This window comes from Amphiura filiformis, chromosome 8, assembly GCF_039555335.1.
Source record: "Amphiura filiformis chromosome 8, Afil_fr2py, whole genome shotgun sequence".
Taxonomy (NCBI): domain Eukaryota; kingdom Metazoa; phylum Echinodermata; class Ophiuroidea; order Amphilepidida; family Amphiuridae; genus Amphiura; species Amphiura filiformis.
The window spans coordinates 49,422,933-49,448,915 of record NC_092635.1 but is presented as its reverse complement, the minus strand read 5'-3'; the positions used below and the strand labels follow the sequence as shown (position 1 = coordinate 49,448,915).

General features: G+C 37.4%; 1 protein-coding gene and 1 long non-coding RNA gene across 2 annotated transcripts; one reads left to right on the top strand and one right to left on the bottom strand.

The window, feature by feature from the left end:
* Window positions 1-3,353: 3,353 nt before the first annotated feature.
* LOC140158292 (uncharacterized) lies at window positions 3,354-6,073 on the bottom strand. The gene is made up of 2 exons (XR_011859759.1): window positions 6,005-6,073; window positions 3,354-3,412 (listed from the first exon to the last, which is right to left on the bottom strand). It is a non-coding gene; the product is annotated as an uncharacterized lncRNA (long non-coding RNA).
* An 8,293-nt stretch (window positions 6,074-14,366) lies between these two features.
* On the top strand, window positions 14,367-23,563 carry LOC140159592 (uncharacterized). Its single transcript, XM_072183084.1, has 3 exons — window positions 14,367-14,389; window positions 16,606-16,819; window positions 20,860-23,563. Exons 1-3 carry the CDS (start codon window positions 14,367-14,369, stop codon window positions 22,570-22,572), a joined length of 1,950 nt encoding a protein of 649 aa, XP_072039185.1. The 3' UTR covers window positions 22,573-23,563.
* The last annotated feature ends 2,420 nt before the right edge of the window (window positions 23,564-25,983 follow it).

The following is a 25,983-nucleotide window of genomic DNA, read 5'->3' as shown; positions in this document are numbered from 1 at the left end:
TGAAAATGGGACCCAATACAAACTTTCCGTTAACAATTGAAGCCTCCGAAACAAATGAAGCCTCCGAAACAACAATAAGGTTAATTATCATCTATGCATATATCTAAATTGGTGTGTTCCATATTGATATCTGCATTGTAATTGTTACATGGTATGTGCAGAATGTCATAAATTAAAAAAAAAATTGATATTATGGTTAATGTTTGAAAAATATACTGATACCCAAGAAAGCCCGTTTCGGAGGCTTCACATGCAAATAACACCATACTTAACAAATGGGTGAAAAAATTACCATGTTATAAATCTACAATATCTGCCGCATAGAATCATTGATTCAATACACGCAAGAAAATAACAGCTTAGATGATCCCAACAGTGTTGTTTTCAAAAAAACTACTTCTGCAATGTTTAACCATTGTTAACATGAAGCCTCCGAAACAAAAAAAAATGACTTGCTGTGATAATTTTGTCACAACTGAAATTCAATACTTAGAAGCAAAGCATGAAAATTGGTAATTGTGATATTTTTTACCTATTTTTTCATGTCAACTTGTAGTAGTTAGCCAAATATTTTACTTTTATGATCACCTGTGTTGTTAACTGAAGCCTCCGAAACACAAATCGCTTGAATTGCCAATTCTAAAAATAACTCCAATTTCTGTGAAACTTGGCTGGGAGGTTCCTTTCAACAAGTAGTATTTGTACATGAAGTTAGACATTCAAATTATCTTAGGAACCCAATTAAAACTTAAAAAATATGTTTAAGGTTGGGAAATTTCCATTGCAAATGACCCTTGATGTTAAAAATTTTCAAAATTGCAATTACAAACATAGCAAAACATGGTATAAAATTTAACTTATATCTGTTGACTTACTTTGGAATGGGATTTCACATGTATTCCAGCTTTCATGTCATAATTTTCTGAGATTATGTAAAATACATTTTTTTTTATATTTTAACCAAAATGTTATGGAAATGTCAAATTTTTTATCAGAAATCAAAAGGTTTAAGCCTTGAAACATTATTTTACTGGAATTTAAGTTGCTTCTATGCATGATTACAGTAAACAGAAACATATTTAAGTGGTTTGAAATGTTGACCCTAAAAATCAAAAGTTACACCCTTTACTGTGAAAATGACCATATATGTGCTATCTTCAGTATATGGCATCTGTGTAATACAAAACAATCAAAATGTTATCTTCAGTAGATAATTATATTGTTTTGTATGATAAGTGATATCTTTAGCAGATGCATCCTTGTATAACATGTAGAATGGGGTACGAACCCATAACCTTACGATCATGAGTCCAATGCTCTAGCTACTGCACCACAAAACCCGGAAGTGTATCTTCAGTAGAAAGCACTGTGTTTAAAAGGCCATGTGTCGTGAACTAATAATAGCAAAAATTATACATTTTCTTTCAAAATAAAAGGCAAAAATATGGAGTAACTAGAGCGGTTACCACACCATAGCTGAACCATGGGCCAACTTTGAGAAATTTGCACCAAAAATGGTCCAAAAAAGCCAGATTTTGGCCCAAATTTCAAATATTTTTGATGAAATTGGTCAAAATTAAAAAAAATGAAGATATTTTGATCTAGTTTTTAAAAATTTTGGCCCAAGAATTTTTTTGTTAGGATGCACGAAAAAGAAATGGGCCAAAAACCAATATTTTTGGTATTTTGGGCCAAAAATGGCATTTTGGCCCAAATTTGACCTCACAGATGAAATTATCAAGTCTTTGCCATTCTAAATATGTATACTTTTATATACTTTAGACCAACAATTTAGAAGTTATGAGGCCCGAAAGTTTCCATAATTCCAGGGTTCAGACCAACCTTAAATACAAAACATCTTATCTTAGAGTAAAAATTTCATTTGAATGAACGAAGCTGCCAACAGTGCGATGATTGTCCACGCATACTGTGTGATTAATTATTGCATGTGTCTAACAGGAAGAGAATCCAACTCACTCGTGATTAGCTAGTGTTTTTCATTAAGTATGCAAGGTTGTGCGTTTGCATTGTATTTTGAAATAAGATGGGGATATGTTCATTCAAGTGAAATGTTTACTATAAGGCCATGTGTCATGAACTAATAATATCAAAAATTATACATTTTCTGGAAGGAAAAATGGTATCTATATACAGTAGTAGGGGCAAGTCTTAAGCAGTCCAAGCAGTATTCTTGTACAGTCCTCATCTCTAATGAAAATTTTGTGTATCATAACGATACATCAACTTGGTGCAACCTTATCAAAGTTTACAATTTTAGATGAGCCATTGCCCCCACTTTGCACCAATAAGGTTGTTTTTCATAGGTGCTATGGTTTTGATGCTACATATTTTTGATGAGAAGCTACTTTGTGACAACTTTGTGATAAAGTTAAAACTTTATTTTGTTTTCAAATTTAAAAGAAGAAAATATGATGCAAAGTGAAAAGTGGCAGTTATGAATGTGGTTAATGACTTTGCATCAGGTATTTTGAGGGTATTGTAAAATATCTAAACATTGTGCTTTGCACTGCTCCTGATATTCCTTGATTCCAAAGCACAATGTTTTAAATAAAATTATTTTACAATACCCTCAAGATGAATGATGCACAGTCATTAACCTCTAAACAAAATGGACTATATTCAGTAGCACCTGTGTAATACAAAACAATTAAGTAGATAGAATCTGTTAAAATAATAACATATGTGATGCGATCAAGCAAAATCAGTCGGAACTCGGAAATATCGATTTTGAGATATAGCCACACAAAGTAAATATTTCCTTTTGTTTCTGGTTGCTTTGGAAACTCTTTAGTTGCTCATATCTTTGGAATTGGTTGTTCAATTTCAATGCTGTTTTCTGCAAAATCCAGATTTGTAAATGTTTTTACTATCCTATAAGAAACAGAAAATTTAATATATTTCCAAGTTCCAACTGATTTTGCTTGATTACATCACATATTAATAACAAATTACAATATTGCTATGATCTTCAGTTGACAGCATGTGTGGAATGAACTACTTGGCATAGCTTCAGTAGATAGCATACAGACTATCTTGATAGCATATGAAACATACTTAGCATTAGCTTCAGTAGACAGCATGCAGACTATCTAAGTGCTACTTTTAGTGGGATAATTTTGAGGAGATGAGTTTACAGGAGCTTGCAGTGATTATAGTTCTGTTCTCTATAGACTATTTTAGTCTCAATTCCATGAGACTATTAAAACCGAACTACCAAGCAGCCCTATATGAATATTCTTAAGGAACGCTTCCTTTTTTCCGGTATAAGGTAGGCTAGCAAGTGGATGTCATCAAGCGCCCATCACCTCTATGGAATTCTCCTCTTTTGAGACAAACAGCTGCACCTCTTGTGTTCGACGCATTGTGATTTTGGTATGGCGAATATGATCACCTGTGATAAAATGAAGATTTATGGAAATTAAAATTAATAAAATAACAGCTCAGTGGTTAGCCCATCTTTCTTGGAATCATCAGGCTTTCAGTTCAAGTCTATCACATAACACAATACATGATATAGGTTTTTTACTCTTGTTACTCTTGTTAAGAGTTTAAGTAATGTTGTTTGTTTAAACTTGCATTTAATTAACAAAATTAAGTTCTTGATTTGAGATTAATGACTAGATATGATTTTTATTGTAGTTCAAATGACAAATTTCAATGTAAATGATGTTTATTTTTTTCCTATAAGATACAACCCCGAAGGTGGAGTGCACTGTGATGGAAAAAAAATAATGTGCAAGGGCATCAGTATTTTGACTGCTCAGTGCCAGAAGTAGGTAAGCGCAATAGCTGCCCTGTGAACATTTTGGCAGTTTACACACAGTACATTGTACTCATACTTCACATGGCAGCTATTGCACTTACCCACTTCTGGCACTGAGCAGTCAATTTGGCATTTGAACATCAACAAACTTGTTTCAAACAAGCCCCATACTAAATAGGGACAGGTACTAGGTACATGTAGCAATCAGTAACTGTTGATGTGACGGGTCACATACCCACATATTCTTTATATTTCAAAAAAAGGTGAGGAATGGCATCCTGGGCAAGTTTGGCAAGAAATGGTGAGGTACTAAATTCCAGCACATTTTGTCTGGAATATAAGTAAAGCACCCAATTAACATTGTTATCATGTTGACTCAATTGGTCATAACCTTCCTGGGCTGTCTGGCAGGAATTACTGTAATAAAAATAAAAATTGTTAATGACCAGTCAAGATTAATAGGAAAATATTCACAGGAAAATTTTCTGGACACGTGATACCCATGGGCGCAGACATATTAGCATTATAGAATGTGACCCCGAGCACGTGGTCTTCCAATGTATTTGAATAGGAAGAATTTAACTTCTCCTTGGATGCAAAGTTACTTGTCGGAAGTTTATAATATTATAACAAGAGTTTCCGTAGATAAATATTTTTTTCCGTAGGTAAATATTTTTGAAATTACGTTTTGATGATATTGTGAAGAAATCAATAATTTTGCAATGCTTGAATTTCTATCGAAACTGCGGCCAAAACTAATTTTTCAATTCAAAATAACTAAGACTTGAATAGCGAGGTCACAGCCAGGGTCAGAGACAGGGTTGTCACTAGACTGAATTTAGTGCCGGCTAAATTTCCATGATATTTGTCCAAAATACTCTCATGCGTCACTTTCCAGCTGTTTTTAGGGTAAAAAGTACAATTTCTCTACTTTAGTGCCGGTTGGCAAGTCCTCATATTCCCTTGAGTGCCGGTTGGTCTGCCTGAGTGCTGGTTACTACCGACCGGCACCGACCAGTGTAGTGACAACCCTGGTCAGAGATCAGGCTCAAGGTTACACTTACATTGATACGCATTGGTCATGTGTCCAATTTTCCCGTGAAAATTTACCTATTAATCTTGACTGATGACCAATTGAATCAACATGATAACAAAGGTGTTAATTGGGTGCTACTTATGGGTGCACACCACCAAATAGATTTCCTATTCATTTATGTGTTAAAAGGTATGGAGGAATTGATCGTTTTCTCATTGTTAACCCTCCCTGGTTCATTCAAAACACCATTTTACCTAATGTTTATGATATCTTCTACAATATAACCAACAAATATTGGGTAGGTAAGCAGCTCAATGGTTCTTACAATAAAAACACTGATTTTTTTTTTACCAGCCATTTACCTTGGTGGTGTGATTTGGTGGTGTGGAATCTGCAGGGTTAAAATTTTTCTTAAAACCCCATTTTACATGATCTGCAGCCTTTCTCAACATATCTTGACCATTAAAAGTGAAATTATTCAAGTTTAAAGCCATATTATAACATTTTCAAACAAAATAGATTAGCATTTCTTTGCCATAAAATGTTAGCTTTTACCGTCAGATATATCCCCTTTTATTTTTGAGCCGAACAACTACGGCAAAGCAAAGAAAATTGGAATTTACTACCAGCGCACATGTCGCCTATACGTACCACTCCTTCGGTCGTGTTGTGGTACGACCCTTTGTTGTGTATATCACCGTCCCGCACGCCGTGTACGTACTGTGTGTTATGAACATTGTGTATGCGTTCGACTAATAATTCCATCGTAATAATAAAGCGCCGGTTCTGGCGTTTTATTAAAAATCTCGGATTTTGACAAAACTACAGCACTACAGAGTCTTGATTTTTGCAGGGTATATTGGTTTAATAAAGTACAATTTAATCGTGTAAAAAAGGAATTTTAAAAATTCAGTGAGGAGTCTTCCTCAGCAAATGTTATAATATGGCTTTAAGTATTGATGCCGACTCAAATTAATGCAGCATGTGTATTGCTAACCATGTGCTATCTACTGAAGATAGTAACATTAAGATATGATAATCAGGCAGGGCCTAATTTGTTGCTTCTCAGCCTTTCAGATGTTTTTAATTGAGTCACAGAACACATGTTAAAGTTGAAACAAAGATTAATATAGCCATACCTATTGTCAAGTAGGCAAAGTGATAGTTCAGTGAGTTGGACTTACCCATGAAACACAGCATCCCTTTTTAAAGGCTTTTCTTGTTTGCGGCGGTTTTCTTGTAAATAGTCAAAGGATTTTTCTGTAACTTCATCATGATGCCAGATGGTCACATACATGGTCATATCTGAACAAAAACAAAATTGAAATCAGACAGATTACTGCAGCTGCATTAATTAAACCAAACTCGGTCATGTCTCAGAGTCAGTAACTAGCACCTGGCCAGGCTACTTGACAAAACCCCAATTTTTCAGGTTAGGCTTATAGGCCTTAATTAATATCTTGTGCAAGAAGAATGGTAATTAATATCTTGTGCAAGAAGAATGGTCTAGACTAGCTGATAAATAATTACATGTACTTGAGCATGGTAAGAATACTTTTTCAGGTAAGCTTAAAGTTTTAATGTACGATTTCCTTCAAATTTTAAATTTGAAGGAAATCTTTAACTTTCAAAATTCAATCTGAAGCCATTTTTGAGCATATTTCCAAATCCTCATATCTAGCCCCCCACCCCCATGTAATGCAAATGAGCAAAAACTTACACCAAAACAGACAAATCTGGTTATATACTATTCCACAATTTGTATTTTATCTTGCTCAGTGATCTACATATGTACAGCCTGTCTCAAAAAAAATTGTGCAAGTGAAAAGCGCCCTCTGTGGCAATTAGAAAATACAGTTGTGACATAATGCGAGATATGCTTACTTAACAACGAAAGGGTAAAATCACAATTGTGCCACTTTTACTAGGGAAGAGGGCTGTACATGTAAATCAATGATATCATCAAGTTTATCAAGAGTTCCTTCGTGAAATCAAAAGAATGCATCAATTACACAACAATACAAAATTGTTTTTAGTGTTTTATCATGATGAAGGTATAATGATTCTCTTTTTCCACTTACGACAAATTAAACGATAAATAAATATTTCACATTCTGCTGTAAAATTAAATACAAATGTGCATGTCAATGATTTTACCATGGTAAATACTGTTCTCTTTGTCATTCAAGACATGTTAAAAGACAAACAAATATTGCACACTTATAGGTTAATCTTAATGAACTTAGACAAGTTCATGAAATTTGACAAATTAATGAAATTAGACAAAATAATGCACGCACGCTGGTGTTGATGCATCTAATGCACGAGCCCCGAAGGGGGGAGTGCATTAGACGCATCAACCACTAGTAAAAGTGACACAATTGTGATTTTACCCTTTCGTTGTTAATTAAACATATCTCGAGATTAATAAGAGCAAATTGAACAGAACAAACGGTATTTGAGAGCTAAGACTGTGCCCTTGACGTTGATGTAAGCATCATGTCACAACGGTATTTTCTAATTGCCAAAGAGGGCGCTTTTCACTTGCACAATTTTTTTTGAGACAGGCTGTACATGTATGTAAATATAGTGCATCCCCACACAGTGTTTCTAGAGTGTCTGTCATACATGTCAAATACTATTAGTTATCCCCTGTTTGTTCATGCAATACGAAAAATATCACTGGTTTTGAGGTGTGATACGACCTCAAAACCAGTGATATTTTTCGTATTGCATATGAACAGACAGGGGATAACGAATTTATCATTCAGTAGACATGAATTTAACACAAACAAACAAACAAATAAATAACGAAACAAACAAACAAACAAACAAACAAATAAATAACGATTAAATAATACCACAATATAATCATAAAATGATCAAGTTATTGGCCTACTCCACACTCTTCCATGTATGCTTTATTTATGTTATGCAACTGCCGCCAAGCCATGTAATACAGCGCCCCATTGCCAATGCGTGACGCACACTTAGCACGCGACGTAGCGCATAATTGCCGTCTCTACCGCATACGCGATCAGCACAGTGTACAATACAACGCGAGTATGCAGGCCCGGTACTGATTAAGAGCTGAATAATACGGCTATATATTGTACGGTAATTTATGAACGCTGAACAATACGAAATTATATTATTTGGCTATTAACCAATGAAATGTCGTTATTCATGTCTACTGAATGATAATATTAGTTATCCCCTGTTTGTTCATGCAATACGAATGCGGCCTCGTGTGATACGACCTCAAAACCAGTGATATTTTTCGTATTGCATTTGAACAGACAGGGGGTAACAAATTTATCATTCAGTATACATTTAACACAAATAAACACAAATAAATACATAAATACATAAAATAAATACATAAAATAAATAAATAAATAAATAAATAAATAAATAAATAAATAAATAAATAAATAAATAAATAAATAAATAAATAAATAAATAAATAAATAAATAAATAAATAATTAAATAATACCACAATCATAAAGTGATCAAGTTATAGGCCTACTCCAAACTCTTCAATGCATGCTTTACAGTTTTCTGTCATGCAACTACCGCCAGGCCATGTAATACAGTGCGCTAGTGCCAACGTGTGACGCACACTTAGCACACGACGTGAGGTAGCACGTAATTGCCGTCTCTACCGCATACGCGATCAGCACAATACAACGCGAGTATGCAGGCCCGTTAATTACCGGTACTGATTAAGAGCTGAATAATACGGCTATATATTGTACGGTAATTTATGAACGCTGAACAATACGAAATTATATTATTTGGCTATTAACCAATGAAATGTTGTTATTCATGTCTACTGAATGATAAAGGGTCATACATGATCTGTAGCCTTTCTCAACATATCTCGACCATTAAAAGTGAAATTATTCAAGTTTAAGTATTGATGCCGAGTTGCCGACTAGAATTAATGCAGCATGTGTATTGCTAACCATGTGCTATCTACTGAAGATAGCAACATTAAGATAATTATGATAATCAGGCAGGGCCTAATTTTTTGTTTCTCAACCTTTCAGATATTTTTAATTGAGTCACAGAACAAGTTGAAACAAACATTAATATAACCATACCTATTGTTAAGTAGGCAAAGCAATAGTTCAGTGAGTTGGACTTACCCATGAAACACAGCATCCTCTTTTAATGGCTTTTCTTGTTTGCGGTAGGTTTCTTGATGGCAGATGGTCACATACATGGTCATATCTGAACAAAAATAAAATTGAAAGCAGACAGATTACTGCAACTGCATTAAACCAAACTCAGTCATGTCTCCGAGTCAGTAACTAGCACCTAGCCTACTCCACAAAACCCCAATTTTTCAGTTTAGGCTTATAGGCCTTAATTAATATCTTGTACAAGAGGAATGGTCTTGACTAGCTGATTAATAATTACATGTACTTTAGCATGGTAAGAAGACTTTTTCAGGTAAGCTTAAAGCCTTAATGTACGATTTCCTTCAAATTTTAAATTTGTTATTATGCACTTAAAATGCTAAAATAATGCTAATAATAATTATCGGGAAAGGTTTCTGTCCATTTGAGCTGATATAACAAGGTAAAGTGAAATAAACCCTGCTGGTTATTATGGCCGTTTAACATGCAGTTATATAGGAGGACATAATGTCATAATTCTTGAATTATGACATCATGTCGAACTTTGCTCTGATGACCTACAATTACAAACACAACAAATTTGGCTGATTCCATTTAGGTGCAAGTTGGGACATGTGTAAACATGACAAATATGCCAAAAAATCAGGTGTTCCACTATTCCACAATCATGACAATTTGTATTTTATCTTGCTCAGTGATCTAAATATAGCACATTGCCAGACAGTGTTTTTAGAGTGTCTGTCATACAGGGTACACACGGCCAAATAGAGTTCCTATTCATGTATGTATTAAAAGATATGGAGGAATTGATCGTTTTCTCATTGTTAAACCTCCCTGCTTCATTCAAAACACCATGTTACCTAATGTTTATGATATGTTCTTCCATATAACCAACAAATATTGGGTAGGTAAGCAGCAGCTGCAAGCTTGATTTTTCACAGTGACATGTTGAAAACTATGTACATCCTGTCAATCTTACAGCACACTGATTATATGTAGTGACGTCATCTGGTGAAGATCTCGAGAACAAAAAACGTGCCTCAAATTTCATAATTGTAACAAATGTAATCTTTTTATGCTTAGATATTGAGAAAACCATCCACAAAGTACAGCTATCACAAAGATAGGCACGTGAGCCTTAATTCTTTTGAAATCAATCCCGGTGTGGTTCTTACAATAAAAACACTGATTTTTTTTTTACCAGCCATTTACCTTCATGGTGTGATTTGGTGGTGTGGAATCTTATATTCCAGACAAGGGTATGGATGTGCTGGATGTACCTTGCCTTTCCTTGCCAAACTTGTCCAGGATCTGAGCAAGACTTAATCTGAGCCATTCCTCGCCTTTTTTCAAGGTAGTGAAATGATGCCACTTGCACCCACATCTCATATGCACAGTTTGTCCCTTACATACCCTGTGTCTTGAATATCTATATAGCCCACCAACCATGTGCTTAAGAGGCTAGGAAATATTTCCAATATCTCATACCCTAGTTTGTATGCCTTTATCTAATCTTGCCCAACATGACAACTTACTATTAGCACTTAACCTAGCCAAGAGTCTATCCAGCGTAGGAATTGTTTTGCCTGTTTTAGAAACATGTTTGTAATTGGCTTATAGCCATCACATGCTGACAATACACATAACTGATTTGGTTAATCAAAACTAGCAGGTCGAGGTCAGGCCTCATCACAAAAGGCCTCATCATTCTGTATAGAAAACTGTGTAGCATGTTATTTACTTCAGATAAAGTTCAATATAACTACATTGCACAAAACTAAGTCTATTATCTATAGTTAATTGAATGTTTATTAACGTTTGTAATAACCCATGTGTATAAACCTGTATAATATTGACAAAGACAAATATCCCTGACACCCTGACCCTAACAAAAGCTAGCAATGAGTTAATAAAAATTCCTTTAAAAAAGGAATGGGCACCCAAATTGGGTGCCCATTCCTTTTTTAAAGGAATTTTTATTGGGTCCCAATGTGAGCTTGGTTGTGATGTGGTGAATTTCATGGTCTTTATATTTGGTATTATTATCTCTTGCAAACCTGGTGACACCTCATTACAGAAATCAGACCTGTTGATAGGTTGTAAGAGGGGATAGCCTTTTCCAGGCACGGATTGGGCCATATATAAAGAAAGTTTTGCTACTTTGCAACGCAATAAAAACCTAAATGCAAAATGAGATCCTGTAGGTGGCTCCCGCACAGTGTCATCGACCCTATATCTTCATGGCAGAAATCGCCATGGTAGGTTGAATCCACAGCCACGATTGGCCATTTGGTTCAGACCTTTGAAGCTCTTTGAGACGAATAATTAGTCAAGGGATATGACTTAGGCTACTCACAATAGCCGGGTAATCGATCTTGGTTGTGCGTGAATAGGCTTGTATATGGTCATCGACTTTTATACTGCCTAGTAGTGAGTGCAGCTGTACTACACGTTGTAGTCCATACAGGACCAACGCAATATAAAATTAGAGTTTTGGTCCGATTTTGAGTTCAAAGCGCACGGCCAATTTTCAAAGCGCATTCTAGCGACCATCATATCTGTTCAACACATATTTTCAAGTGTATGAGACCACATCTGGTTTCTTGAGAAAAATTCATTTACGGGAGATATTCATCATTTTCTAACCCGGTATCCGAAGATTTTCGTCTGATATCAAAATCGTGCATAGCAATTCACGTGTATCGATCACGCGTGTATTCATTTTAATGTCTCTGCTGCACCAAATAATTATTAGCCAGGCGGTGTCGGTGTGTCCCGAGGTGGCTTAAAAACTAAATGCAAAATGAGCTTTTTAAAAATATTGTTTTCCAGAGTCAAGACGCAGGTATCATTATTAAGCCTCATATCACTTATTTATTGTCGAATAAGTGCAGAGTAGGTTAGATGTGAATATTAAATGTTAGATCAAAGTACATGTACTATACACTTGATCCGTGAACTTGTCTTTTTTAAAGACAAATTCTTGTATGCTACCTTGTCTTTTACCTTTTCTCGCCTAGCCTCGCCAAATATGAGCACTTTCTTGTCTTTGTGGGTTTCTAGTGTGTTTGGTCTGTACTGGGTCTGTAAGCTGTAGCCAGTACAGTATTTACTTGTGGTGATGTTGCATTTTCAAAGAGGGGGCATTTATTAGGTCTTTTTCACAACAGTAAAAATAGGTAAGCTTAAAAATCACACCAAAATGACTAACTTTATTTGGACTTCTGGTTCAAATGTTTCGGTTGAAACAAATGATGGGGCATTGATGGGGGGGGGGGCAAAAAATAGTGTAAATACGGTCTATAATATGTTCAATATCTAGTGGGAGCGAACATCACTTTTGTGCAGTAGACCAGGCTGTAGATGAGCTGGGTGTCACTTGGAGCGTAAACTTATCCCATATGGTTTTTCTAGATCAGAATTTCATGAGGAATAAGAATATCTTGGGTAACAAGCCCCTATCCTGAACAGGCTCCCACAAAAGGGGGGGTTCTTTCTGGGGGGTCCATTTTTTAAGGATAAAATATCATAAGTTACGTTTAAACACAATAGTGTAGAGCAAACTCTTATAAATCTCATAATGTACACCCAATTAGTAAATTAAGCCCAACATATTTGATGTGGTAACAATCTGGAGGGTGGAAGAGTAGTAGGGGGGTCTCTAAAGGACCCCTATTTCCGGGGGGGGGTCCATTTTAAAGGAAAACATACCCTAAGTTACGCTTAAACACAAAATAGTATAAAGTACTCTCTTTTTAATGCCAAGATTGAACCCACTTATTTAAATAAGCCTTTTATATTTGATGTGGTAACAATATAGGGGTGGGTGTAGAAGGGGGGTCTCTAAATGGCCCCTATTTAAAAACAACACCAGTGAAATTTGCCTAAAGTTTATTCTTTGTTTGGTATGACCAGATTTTTATGAAGATTAAGTATATCTTGACCAAGAAAGTCAAACTCCTTCATACAAACATCCAGCCACCAACTCCCCACCCCACCCCACCCCCAAACAGGGGTGCCATTCAGGCGTTATGAGCATTTTGAGAATATAATGTGTAATAATGTATGATACCGTAATTTCAAATAATTATGTTGCAACACATCTTACAACCTAAAATCAAAATTAATGTTGATATGTTATTCCAAAACTCGATGGCAACAATACTGTGTGTGTGTGGGGGGGGGGCTGGGGCTGGAAGAGGAAGTCTCTGAAGACCCCATATTTAATAGACGGGATGGGGTCTTTAGTCTTTAGGGGAATCTTATATTATACGGTTCCAAGCATTTGGGTCCGTAATTTGTAGGAAAATACTTCATACCATTATGTTACCCTTTGGTTCAAATAGGGCACAAATACTTGTTTGTACTATAAAGTTTGCTTTAAAGTTCTACCAATTATGCTTACTTAATCCTCTGTATCGCTTTCATCGCTGTTGCCTACAAAGTCTTCACAATCATGATCTATAAACAGTTCTTGCATATCATCAGGCATAACCTTCTCGAGCCATCTCAGTTCTAGTGATTCTGTCCATCCATTGTCAGCAATGTTTCCAGCATCATAACTACAAAGGACTGCTGAGCGCCATTCTCTAGCGATAAAGTTTGATCTCAAAATATGAAGTCTCAGTGTATGCTGGCATGGTGGTAGCAATGACACATCAGTGATCTTGTTCTGTTTGGTAAATTTCCGATCAAAGAGTATATACCGGGCCTCGTTGACGCTTTTACACTTTATGCCATACAGCAAGGCAACATATTCTTCAAGGTCTGCCTCCAGGGTTTCAGCAGAAGACACCCCAAGATTGGAGAAGGTATCCAGGAATTTAGGCTTGCATTCAAGTAACTTCCAACAAGTTTGTTTACCTTTACAAAAAAAGGAGGAGTTGTAGTCATTGCCTGTGAAGGCATGAAATCCTATCAGCGATGTCTTCTGTGCTGGTGTTAGGTCTATGTCGCTCATTCTAAAAACCTTGCGATATGTGCTTGTGTTTGTATCTAGCACAACTCTTGCACCATCATCAATGAAGTGTGATAACGCTAGGATTGCAATATCTATGTCACCAGAATGAGATCGGAATATGTTGCCTTGCTGTATGGCATAAAGTGTAAAAGCGTCAACGAGGCCCGGTATATACTCTTTGATCGGAAATTTACCAAACAGAACAAGATCACTGATGTGTCATTGCTACCACCATACCAGCATACACTGAGACTTTATATTTTGAGATCAAACTTTATCGCTAGAGAATGGCGCTCAGCAGTCCTTTGTAGTTATGAGGCTGGAAACATTGCTGACATGGACAGAATCACTAGAACTGAGATGGCTCGAGAAGGTTATGCCTGATGATATGCAAGAACTGTTTATAGATCATGATTGTGAAGACTTTGTAGGCAACAGCGATGAAAGCGATACAGAGGATTAAGTAAGCATAATTGGTAGAACTTTAAAGCAAACTTTATAGTACAAACAAGTATTTGTGCCCTATTTGAACCAAAGGGTAACATAATGGTATGAAGTATTTTCCTACAAATTACGGACCCAAATGCTTGGAACCGTATAATATGAGATTCCCCTAAAGACTAAAGACCCCATCTCGTCTATTAAATATGGGGTCTTCAGAGACTTCCTCTTCCAAGCCCCCCCCCCTCCCCCCACACACACACACAGTATTGTTGCCATCGAGTTTTGGAATAATTATATATCAACATTAATTTTGATTTTAGGTTGTAAGATGTGTTGCATCATAATTATTTGAAATTACAGTATCATACATTATTACACATTATATTCTCAAAATGCTCATAACGTTTGAATGGCACCCCCCTGTTTGGGGGTGGGGTGGGGTGGGGAGTTGGTGGCTGGATGTTTGTATGAAGGAGTTTGACTTTCTTGGTCAAGATATACTTAATCTTCATAAAAATCTGGTCATACCAAACAAAGAATAAACTTTAGGCAAATTTTACTGGTGTTGTTTTTAAATAGGGGCCATTTAGAGACCCCCTTCTACACCCCACCCCCATATTGTTACCACATCAAATATAAAAGGCTTATTTAAATAAGTGGGTTCAATCTTGGCATTAAAAAGAGTGTACTTTATACTATTTTGTGTTTAAGCGTAACTTAGGGTATGTTTTCCTTTAAAATGGACCCCCCGGAAATAGGGGTCCTTTAGAGACCCCCTACTACTCTTCCACCCTCCAGATTGTTACCACATCAAATATGTTGGGCTTAATTTACTAATTGGGTGTACATTATGAGATTTATAAGAGTTTGCTCTACACTATTGTGTTTAAACGTAACTTATGATATTTTATCCTTAAAAAATGGACCCCCGGAAAGAACCCCCTTTTGTGGGAGCCTGTTCAGGATAGGGGCTTGTTACCCAAGATATTCTTATTCCTCATGAAATTCTAATCTAGAAAAACCATATGGGATAAGTTTACGCTCCAAGTGACACCTAGCTCATCTACAGCCTGGTCTAACATGTGAAAAACCAAAATCACAGGTCATTATATTCGTCAACCTAATCTTTCACTTTTTTCAACCAGTCAATAGCGCAATAGCCCCAAACCCTATTGTGCGATTGACTTATTAAAAACAGGAGTGTAAAAGATTAGGATGGTAAATATATGACTTAGTGATTTTATGTTTTGTTGACGCTCAGTCAGTATGCCATTACGTGGACATTGACTTAAAAAAGGGTCTTTAGGTCATAGGTCTTTTGTTTATGGCACTGTCCACATAATGGCTAGCGATTTATCGATTAGGCCTGTCATCAGTCGCTCTGCCGATCAGCATCGGAAGTGGCATTATAAAAAAAAACCGCTATGCTCCTATCAATTGTACAAGTCTGTTTCATGTTCTCTGCATAATTATATCAATGGCATTTTATCTATGCCCGTGAAATGGGGCATAGATATTGTATTTGTTGTGTTTATTAGTCTTCTCCTTCGTCTTCGCCTTCTTCTCCTTCTCCTTAAGACCACTTCTTTGCACTCCTCTAGCTCAAGAACTAAAGCAGCCTCGGGTCCATACTTTGTACAATGATGGCCCATGACCCCAAGAAAATTCCTAGGGTACCCTCGACCCCAGAGGTCAAAGGTCACAGACTACAGGGGGCAATATGAATTTGAAATAGCTCTAGCTCAAGAACTACCGCCCCCACAGGTTTCATACTTGGAACAATGATGGCCCGTGACCCTTAGATATTTCTGTGATAGCCTCGACCCAGAGGTCAAAGGTCATAAGCTACAGGGACCAATATGTATAAAATTTAGCTAATTAGCATAAAAATACTAAGTCTTGTTCAAAGTGTATCGTCATTGGTACCAAAATGTGGCAAATTTCATGAGCAACAACACATAGGAGCTTTATTTTTTCATTGGACGCTTCTGTTTTGAGTTATATGCAAATTAGCTAATTAGCATAAAAATGCTCAAATGTTGTCGAAAGTGTATCATCCTTAGTACCAAAATGTGGCAAATTTCATGAAGGGTGCTAGGGTGGGCAGGCTAAGGGGTGTCGTGGTGGGTTAAGGTTTGTTAGGGTGGAACACACGGGCATAGATATCCGTGTTTGCTCAAACACAGCTATGCCATCTAGTTGATTATTTTGTGTGTTTATTATTCCTAATATTAGATATACGGTAATGGATGTCCAACTTGGTTGCTGTTGGCGATGTGAAAACCCAATCGAAAAGGAAGTTCCTTGTGATGTTTGCGGTGAAGCTAAGTACTGCAGCGAAATATGTCGTTTTCGTGATCAGTGGAGACACAAGCCGCAATGTGCAGAATGGAAACCGAAACAATGCTCAAATCCAAAATGCTGCAAAGAGTCTGGGCAACTAAAAGAGGTACGGGTTTAAGTTATGTTGTAACATTTGATATTTATTATTTCCCTAAAATAGTTATAATTTTTTTAAATGTTTTGCCTGTTTGTAATTTGAACTGCACAACTCTTGATATATAAAACGTGCAATGACAAACCTCTAGGCTTGTAAATCATTATCTTATTTTGTGGTGAACTTTCACTTTTTGGCCATTTTGAAATTTTAGTACCAAAATAATCACCAGCAACCACAGATTCTTCCAATCAAACTTCATATTGCAGATATAGAACAATTCTACTTAATAGCCTCATCTCCATACCAAATTGCAGTTAGCCAGAAAGCCTCAACTCATGATATGAGTTGAGACTTTCTGGCCCGAACTGGAGATATTGGAAGGCTTCAAGGAGTACCAACTTCCCTTGACAGTCCCTTTTGTGGACTTCAAAAAAACCTTACATCAGCTGGTCCATCATGTTTTCAGTGCTGCGGCATTATGGAATACCAAAGGTTTTGATCAATGCTATGCAGGTGCTCCACGGGGTAGACTGCCATCTGAAGAGGTCAACTTCTGAAATTGATGCTGGTTGCCTGCCTGCATCAGTCGGGAAGATGTCCTGCTGGGATGCTGAGTGGCCTGGATTTTGCTGATGATATTGCCCTGTTGGAATCTTCCATGCCCGGAACTGCAGCTGCAGCGACGGGTCTGAGCCTTGTCATCGGCGCGCCTGGGAAAGAATGTGTGACTGCGTGCTGTGATGCCCACGGCCAGCGCTTGGGATCTGTGGTGGTGCCGTCAACCATGTCGCTGACTTCAAATGCTTGGGTGGGCTCTGGTGTTGGAGACTGGAGCGAAGAGGGGCACTGGCTTGGGCAGCATTTTGGAGAATGGGTGCCTTTGGAGGGGCAGGAGACAAGCTGTTTGGGATAGCATGTGTTGATGTCTTTCTCTGCAGGTGCGTGTCGTAGGTGGTCACCGGAGCACGGAGGGCAAGATCAGTGCCTTTGCAACAGTGTCATCTTGCTGCAGAGTCATGCTGGACATGAAGCATGTGGATCGGATTCCAGATGATACAATCTGCAGTCTGACCAGCGCCGTTCCACTGGTTGCCGGAGTCAGGATTCATCGACTCGGGTTTCTTGGCCATGTGCTGCATCTTGCAGACAACAGGCAGGTGAAAGAGGGTGCCCTTTGTGTTCCACCACATGGGATGGGGAGGCCGGGATGGCCGCCCACACTGTGCTTGCAGTATGTCCAGTGCCTCCTGGGAGATACTGGAGGGATTCTGCAGCCAAGTGGGATTGCTTTGCTTGCCCAAGATCACAACAGTTGAAGAAAGTTTGTTGTAGCCTGCTCTGCAGCAGATTGATGCTGATGATGGCTCAAACTGAGATAGTCTTTCTGGCCTGCACAATTATTATTTCAATTTTTTCTTCATGCCACTATGCAAATGGTGAATACCAAATTACTATAAACTGATTGTATATAATCCATGAAATGTCCTAGGCAATTCACTGAGTGCAAGCAGCGACCATACTAACAAATAACGGCTTTGCACTCAAAATATTTGATAACCTTTTCGTTTTGAGTCATAATACTCATAGTAAGGGTCTTTTTTTATTTATATCTTAAGTTTCTGGGAGTTTATCGTTCAGAAACAACAGCGCAAGTGATTTTGTGACTTGATCTATGACTTGATCTCATTGTTACATATCATACTCATATCTGTCAATAAAAGCTGGATAAGACAAGATATGTGGAAAACCTGTGTTTGAAATGTTAAGCGCCCTTCTTGCTCATGTCTCTCATCGTATTATTAGATTTTACTGGCAGGATAGGCCTACAGCAGGTCGAACTCAAGTTTGATGTTAGACTGGTCCATATTTATGTGACACTTTAAAAAAGATTTGAGACTAAAAGCATCATGCGTGTCTCCCTCTTCTTCTTTTCCCCTCCCTCTCCTTTTGCTTTCAGCCCAATCTCTTTCTGTCTCTTCCCTCATGCACTTATTTAGTCTGTTGGTGTTTTTGATTTCTTTTTTGTCTTTCTTTGTTATCTTTTGAATTGTTCTTTTGTCATCTTATAATTTTTGAACTTTCTTTATGTGCTTAATGTGTGTGATATTTTATAGTCCAATAGATTGCCGTAACCATAGTGCAAATCATTTTAAATTTGCTATATTTGGCAGAGATACGGTACTTATAGAGCTAATCATTATAGGCTATGGAGCCATTTCAACAGCACCCATATTTTGTGGGAAAAGGTCACTGAACTTTTACACAGTGGTTAAGTTCAAAATTGATTGGACTCCACAGGGGGCGAAAATGAAAATTGCTCTGATTTTGTTGAAAATGGTCTCAAACTATTTGTTTTGTCATGAGAAATCAGAAAAAGAATAGTTTCCCTCTGCACTCTGCAGGATATTTCGTTACCTTGGTAATAAAGCAAAATAGGACAATATCCACTGAGTCGCATTGAATTCTATATCGAGTCAATTTGACCGTGACAATTGTTGTTACCTGGTTAAGGGGGTACTACACCCCTGCCCAATTTTGTGCCTATTTTTGCATTTTTCTCAAAAATTATAGAGCATTGGTAACAAGTAAGATATGTATATTATAGGGGCAAGGACTACAACTGCTACACTGGATGGAAATTTTATTTCAGCACAGACAACTGTTGTGGAATTACAGTCAAAAATGAGGGAAAACCAATATTTGATCAATAAATCAATAACTACTTGCCTTGAGTTGCTGAATTTTCAATGCAGTAGTTGTAGTCCTTGCCCTATAATATACATATCTTACTTGTCACCAATGTGCTATAATTTTTGAGAAAATGCAAAAATAAAAAAATTGGCTAGGGTGTAGTACCCCTTAATACTCTTACAGAGTTATGGCTATTCTTTTTCTCCTTTGTTGTAATGAGACGAATAATTTGAGACCAATTTCAACAAAATCAGACAAATATTCATTTTTGCCCCCTGCAGAGCCAAAGTTAGACATGACGTCACAATGTTTATGTTACATTTTTGCCCATTACGGCATAACCGCACGTCATAGATAGGTCAAAGTATACTTTTTCTGAATCCTTTTGGCCACAGGATGACGATGGTGTGGGTTTGAGGCTGAGCAAGTTTGAATAACTTTGAACTTGACCTCCTTTTCAAAGTTCAATGACCTTTTTCCACTAAATGAGGGGTGCTGTTGAAATGGTTCCAGTCCACAGCCTAGATTAATCACCTCTATAAGTACTATAACTCTGCCAAATATGGCAACTTTAACACATTAATTTGCACGATTGTAGTGCATATGAGCTGAAATCTCTTGAACTATTACTCTCAATTTGCAAACTTTATCAGTATGATCAATAAATGGAAAAAATTAAAATAAGCTGAATAGAAATGAGTTTGAAAAAAGTACTTGGTAACAGTGAAATTGGGAACCTCGGTCAATTCCTCCTTCTTCTACTTGCTATCTTTCTCTCCTCTTCCCTCCTATCTCCTCTCCTCCACCCGCTCCTCCCCCCTCACTCTCCTTCGCAATTTGGAAAATTTATCAGCCTGGTCAATGACTGAGAAATTTTAAACACTTGCCTGAAGCAGTTATCAGATTTCAGTTGTTACAGCAATGAATGGAATCAATTGCTTTCGCAAGAAGGATCTATCTGCAATAGCTACCAGGTATAACACTATTAGCTGTACAATTGTGTGTGCAATATAGATGCAGAAAATGTTAATTGCCTATAGATGAGTTGACCTCAATGTTTATATCAACCAATGCAAGGGACTGGTATATGGATATGCTTGAGTGAACTGCATACAACCACTACACTGTTCAATAGCATTCTTATGATGTGGCGATAGTTTTAAAAGCACAAGCCTTGAACAAAATATGATGCGCGTGCATACTGCCAGGCAAAAAACAATGGAAATTGTGATGATGCGTGCCAGGCAACATAGCAGGAAAGACTATACCAAGTAGGTCAATTCAATATTACTTTTGGTTTCTCCCAAGTGGATAATAATCTTAATTTCGGTTTTCTTTTTTGTTTTGTTTATCACCAGTGTACGGCGTGTTGCAATGCCTGGTACTGCGGAGAAACCTGTCAACGTCAACACTGGAAAGAGCACAAACCAAGTTGTCAAAAATGCATACGAGAAATCAAAGCAGCAGTTGCATCACTCAAGGTTAATCTTCAGAACCAGGTAATGAGATGTCCATACTATATCGGCAATGCACTTGCTATTGATTTGTTGAATTTACCTGGCAATGAATTATGCAGTGAGGATGTAAAGTCAGCAAAGACATCAAAGCAAGATCCACTGGAAGGGAGTTATTCCATTCTGTCTGCAGGTTGCGGTAATCTTAGAAACTGGATTCATACAGTTGCGTCTTTACCGAACGAGTTCAAAGGCACCTTGCACACCGTTCTCAACGATTTCGATCCATATGTGCAAGCTAGAAATGTACTACAACTGTACATGATGATAATGTACTCTGATGACCCCAACATTGCAGAAAGAATCACCACCATCTGGTACTCTCTTCATTTGTCTGAAGAAGACTACAAGTTTTTGGTAGATTGCTTGAGAGCGCTCCTAGGTCTTTCAGCTGATGATCTTAATAAGGTTACTGGAGGAGCCTTAAAACTTCTGACCAAAATAGATATGATTGTCATGCGACCGGTATGGAAAGGGTGGCTTGAGTTGGAATGTAGGAAGGGTTATCCAAATTACATTGATCTCCAAGAACAGCGCAAGAGATTGTTGTACCAATATCAAGAATTGGAAGAAGGTCAGAGAATGTACCGTAAGGGATTGCCAAGTGAGTTGATTCCATCGTATGATGAGTATGATAAACACGGCAATTTCATTCCAGGTGTGAATGCCTGTAGTCTTACGTATGACAATCCCACATTGACGGGTTACTTGTTTACACAGGGGAAAGACTCCCATGTGAACGCTACCCCAGCAATCACACGTATCCTTATGTCTGGTAGATTTGTTTATTGCATCGAATATCATCTGATGGCATTTAGTGAATGGGATTACCTGAAAGTGAAGAAGCACCATTACAACAAGTCCATTGTTGTGATGTTTCATTCCTTCATATCAGATCAGATCAAACGGACTATCGCAAGTATAAAGGCTGGGGCTCAACATGTATCCATCATTATATGCAACTGTCTCAACTTATCGGCACATTTCAACATAGAATCGTACCAATTTGATCGCATATTCACATCAAACATTGCTGACTTTTCAGGAACACCAGCTTTGTTGAAGGCGATGAAGCCGCTTCTTAATCGTAAGAACAAGTGCTCAACGATCATTACGCAACACTGGAATTGGTATTTTATCGGTCCCTATATTGATCGTGATGATGATGTGTTCACTGCTTCGTGTAGACGTTTGGCAGTGTTTGATACCCACAGTGATGACATGGAGATGATAATAAGACTTGCAAATCCGTGGGCAATGATCAAGGAATGCAGGAAAGATACTTATCAAGAGTATTATTTCTTGCAAGAATACTTCAACAACATGAGTTGGTTTGTTAGCTACCTAAGAGCGGAATATCTGGCAGTTAACAAAGATTCGCAGTCTACAAAACCGCCGACATTTCAGACAGTGAAGCAAAGTGAAGGGCTACAGCTGCGTGACTTCCGACGTGGCAACTCCAACAAGGTTGTTCCTTTTCGTTATAGACACAATGCTCGTGTCAGTGTGAACCAGTGTCGTGGAATGGACAGAATGCTGGAATGGCATTTTGCTTAATCAATCACAAAGATCTTTAGATTAAGATTAGACAATGTTTTGCTACCTTTGTAGGCAACAGAAGTTTACTATAGGCACTATTGTGTACAATGTATAGTATATGAGGCTTATATGTATTGTACATATAACGAACAGGGAAATACAATGATACGAGGAGAGTAAAAGTCATTGCCTGAATCAACACTTCACGAGAGCGGTTGCATTATAATAAGTACCTACATTTTAATAACTAATGATTGGTTTGTTACTAGCTTTTTCAAATCGTAACCGTTCTATACTTTATATGTCTCAGTTTTAATGGCCATGTTTAGATGATTGTTTGTAAACATACAAGTAATGCTGTACGCAATTACTGTCGATTGGTAGGAAAATCTAGGCGGTAAACACGTCTACCCACGAGTTACCATGGTTACCAACGATGATATTACATGTATGTGATGTAATAGCATAATTATTTGTTATATCTATTTCAAGTGGACATTAGTGACTCTTCGAGCCTATTCACTCATCTGAAAGTCACTCTCATAGTTTCACTTGTTTAAATGGTGCACATGAGAATCCTCACCACTAGTACGAGCAAGTGCCGCACCGGCAACCGAGGATGTCAACCCTATGTACATCATGTATAGTTATATTGCATTATATAGTATTACAAGTAAGGACATTATTCTATACTACATGTACAATGTGAGGACAATTTTGATGTCCTCACATTTCTATGCTGTCAAGATCAGTGGGCTTTCTTCTATATTGGAACTCACTTGAGTGTTTAGTCGTCGTATGGGTGTCTCCGGCCCTGCGGCCTTGGATGTTTTGTTGATACTGGGCCCCCAGTGGCAATAAAAAAAATCCAAGGCCGCAGGGCTGGCAGACCCGAGGCCGGAGACTACCATACGACGACTACACACTCCAAAAGAGCTCAATATAGAAGGGCCCCGCAAGGCAACAAAGCCCACTGACCTTGACACCATAGAATATATATTCTACTTCTTAAAACCTTTAACCCATAATTTTCCTCATTCTTCAAGCCCTGCCCTCTATCAGGGGCTAATTTGTAGTTCAAGCTGCTTGGATGTATACATATTTAGCAGTTAGTGTGTCTTTTTTTCAATCAATTATTGAAACCATTCCACAAGATCGGCTAAATAACTGATTTTACATGTATACTGTACATAGCTTGATCATTCTTAGTAAACATTTAATACAGGTGATAGTAGTGCTGACAACTATTATAATAAGGGGTAGATCCATATGTTTATAATGTTCTTCTACTCATTCTGTTTGATTAAACCGTTTTTCAAATTGTACTATGGTTATCAGATTTGGCAGTTTTCATTTTGCATTTGAGATTGTAGAAAATTCTGTTGAAAGGTAAAAAAAATGTACCCGTCCGAATATGGTGTATTAGGACATGTAGGCATGCCACTGACAAATTAAGTTAATTCTTGAATGATCCAGTTTTTGTTTAAATGTTGTCGGTGGGGAATGGGGATGGTTCTATAAGTGTATCAGTTATTTATAGAATAACACGTGTTATAAGCAAAACATTGTTACAAGATGTACTAATGTTATTCTAATTACCGGAGGCCGACAGTTAATAATTTCTGTTAATTCACACATTTGCAATTGGTTATGTTATGATTGTAATCAGTTTAAAAGGGCATTTCGTGATCCACAGCCTCATCCCCCGACTTTTCTCAAAACAAGTTGAGATTTTTATATCACTGAAATACTCTGGCTACATAATGTTTATGTACAAAATATTTCTTGCAGATTAATTCGTTTAGCAAAGATATCATGAAATTTGAATTTTGTTCTGGTGCCCCAGAACGAAATTACAACGTATTGTCTATGGAGCAGTGTAATACACATAATCATGCATAACTCGTAAACGCAAAATCGGAATCAACTGAAATTTTGGGAATATGCTTTTTTCGTGGATATGTACTGAAAAATGTCATAAAAAGAGGATGCTAGGATCACGAAATACTCCTTTAAATAAGAAAGAAAATAAATTAACATATTTTTATGGATAAACGTCCACAACCTAATTTGATCAGTTTACATTTTGATATGGTTAAATTGTAAATATTTAATGTACTTGTATACATTATCCACAATGTAAAATGGTGCATCTTTCTTTATAACTTTTATCATTATTATAGCATTGTAGGACCTACATTTATTTGGCCATTTTTTTGTTAACGCAGGAAAACTCAATTTTAACTTTTGTTCCAATTTTATTATGGTTGTAAGATACGGCATTTTTTGAAATCGAAAATTTGCATTTTAGATTTGTACAAGTCTTTTGAAAGGTAAAAACGTATATCAGTCCGAATATGGTGTACTACTATTAGGACGTGTACACATATCGTTGACAAATCAACGGCGACGTCGGACCGATTTTGAAAGTGTGTGTGTGGGGGGAGGGGTGGGTGTGCGGTGGGGGTGTGGGGGAGGGAGTCAGTGTCGGATGTAGAATAAAGTAACATGTAAATAATGGCCGCTTTGCGTCCCGCCACGTCAAAGCTGGGTGTCTAAGGGTGATTGTGCCTAGGAGAAGTGAGAAACAAAATTATTGAAGGCACATTATTGGTGAAATGAGGCCAAATGAAAGCCATTCGTTTTCACTATTATTGTATGAATTATTGCTCCACAATACAGTGTTGGGTGACCAAAACAGAAGCGAACAGGGGATGTCTGAAGGGGAAATTTTCCCTCAGAAGTGAGAAAATTGTCCAAAATGAAGGTCCAATTGAAGCCATTTGGTGCATCATTTTTGTACTTTCTTCAGGGTGTATAATAAGAGAATTAATTATTTATGTTCACCCAGGCATGTGACTGTGACACACAGCACTTTATGGGTTTGATTACGGTGGGAGGACAGGCCGAGTTGATAAAGTGTGTGTTGGGGGGAGCCACTGGCTCCTCTGTTCCGCCGCTGTTGTGCCCTAGTTTAGTTTTAAAAATCTAGAATGATCAAGATTGTTTTTTAATATTTTCTGTGGCTGTTTCTAGTTGTTTGTTTTAGTTTTATCATTATTATAGCGTTGTAGGGCACATTTGGTGATTTCTTAGTTAACCTAGGACAACTCAGTTTTAACTCATGTTGCAATTTCATTATGGTTGTAATTCAGATCGAAATTCGAAACGAAATATTGCATTTGAGATTTTGTAAAATTCTTTTGTAAAAATGTACCGGTTGGAACATGTACGGTGAATTAGGACGTATAGGCATAGCCCGGGGGGGGGCACTCCCACTTTGGAGGTGACGCGTATGTAGGGCTGTTAAGACCCCCTTTTTCAGCGTCGCTCTCACCCAAAGACCCCATATTTTTTTTACGAACACATGTTCTGTCACCCAAAGACCCCTTATTTTTCTATTTGATCTGTCACCCAAAGACCCTTATT

Coding starts and splice junctions, on each gene's coding strand:
- LOC140159592 (XM_072183084.1), top strand. CDS start 14,367: ATGAAAGCGATACAGAGGATTAA. Junction 14,390..16,605: donor AAAGCGATACAGAGGATTAA/GTAAGCATAATT, acceptor TCCTAATATTAG/ATATACGGTAATGGATGTCC. Junction 16,820..20,859: donor AGTCTGGGCAACTAAAAGAG/GTACGGGTTTAA, acceptor GTTTATCACCAG/TGTACGGCGTGTTGCAATGC.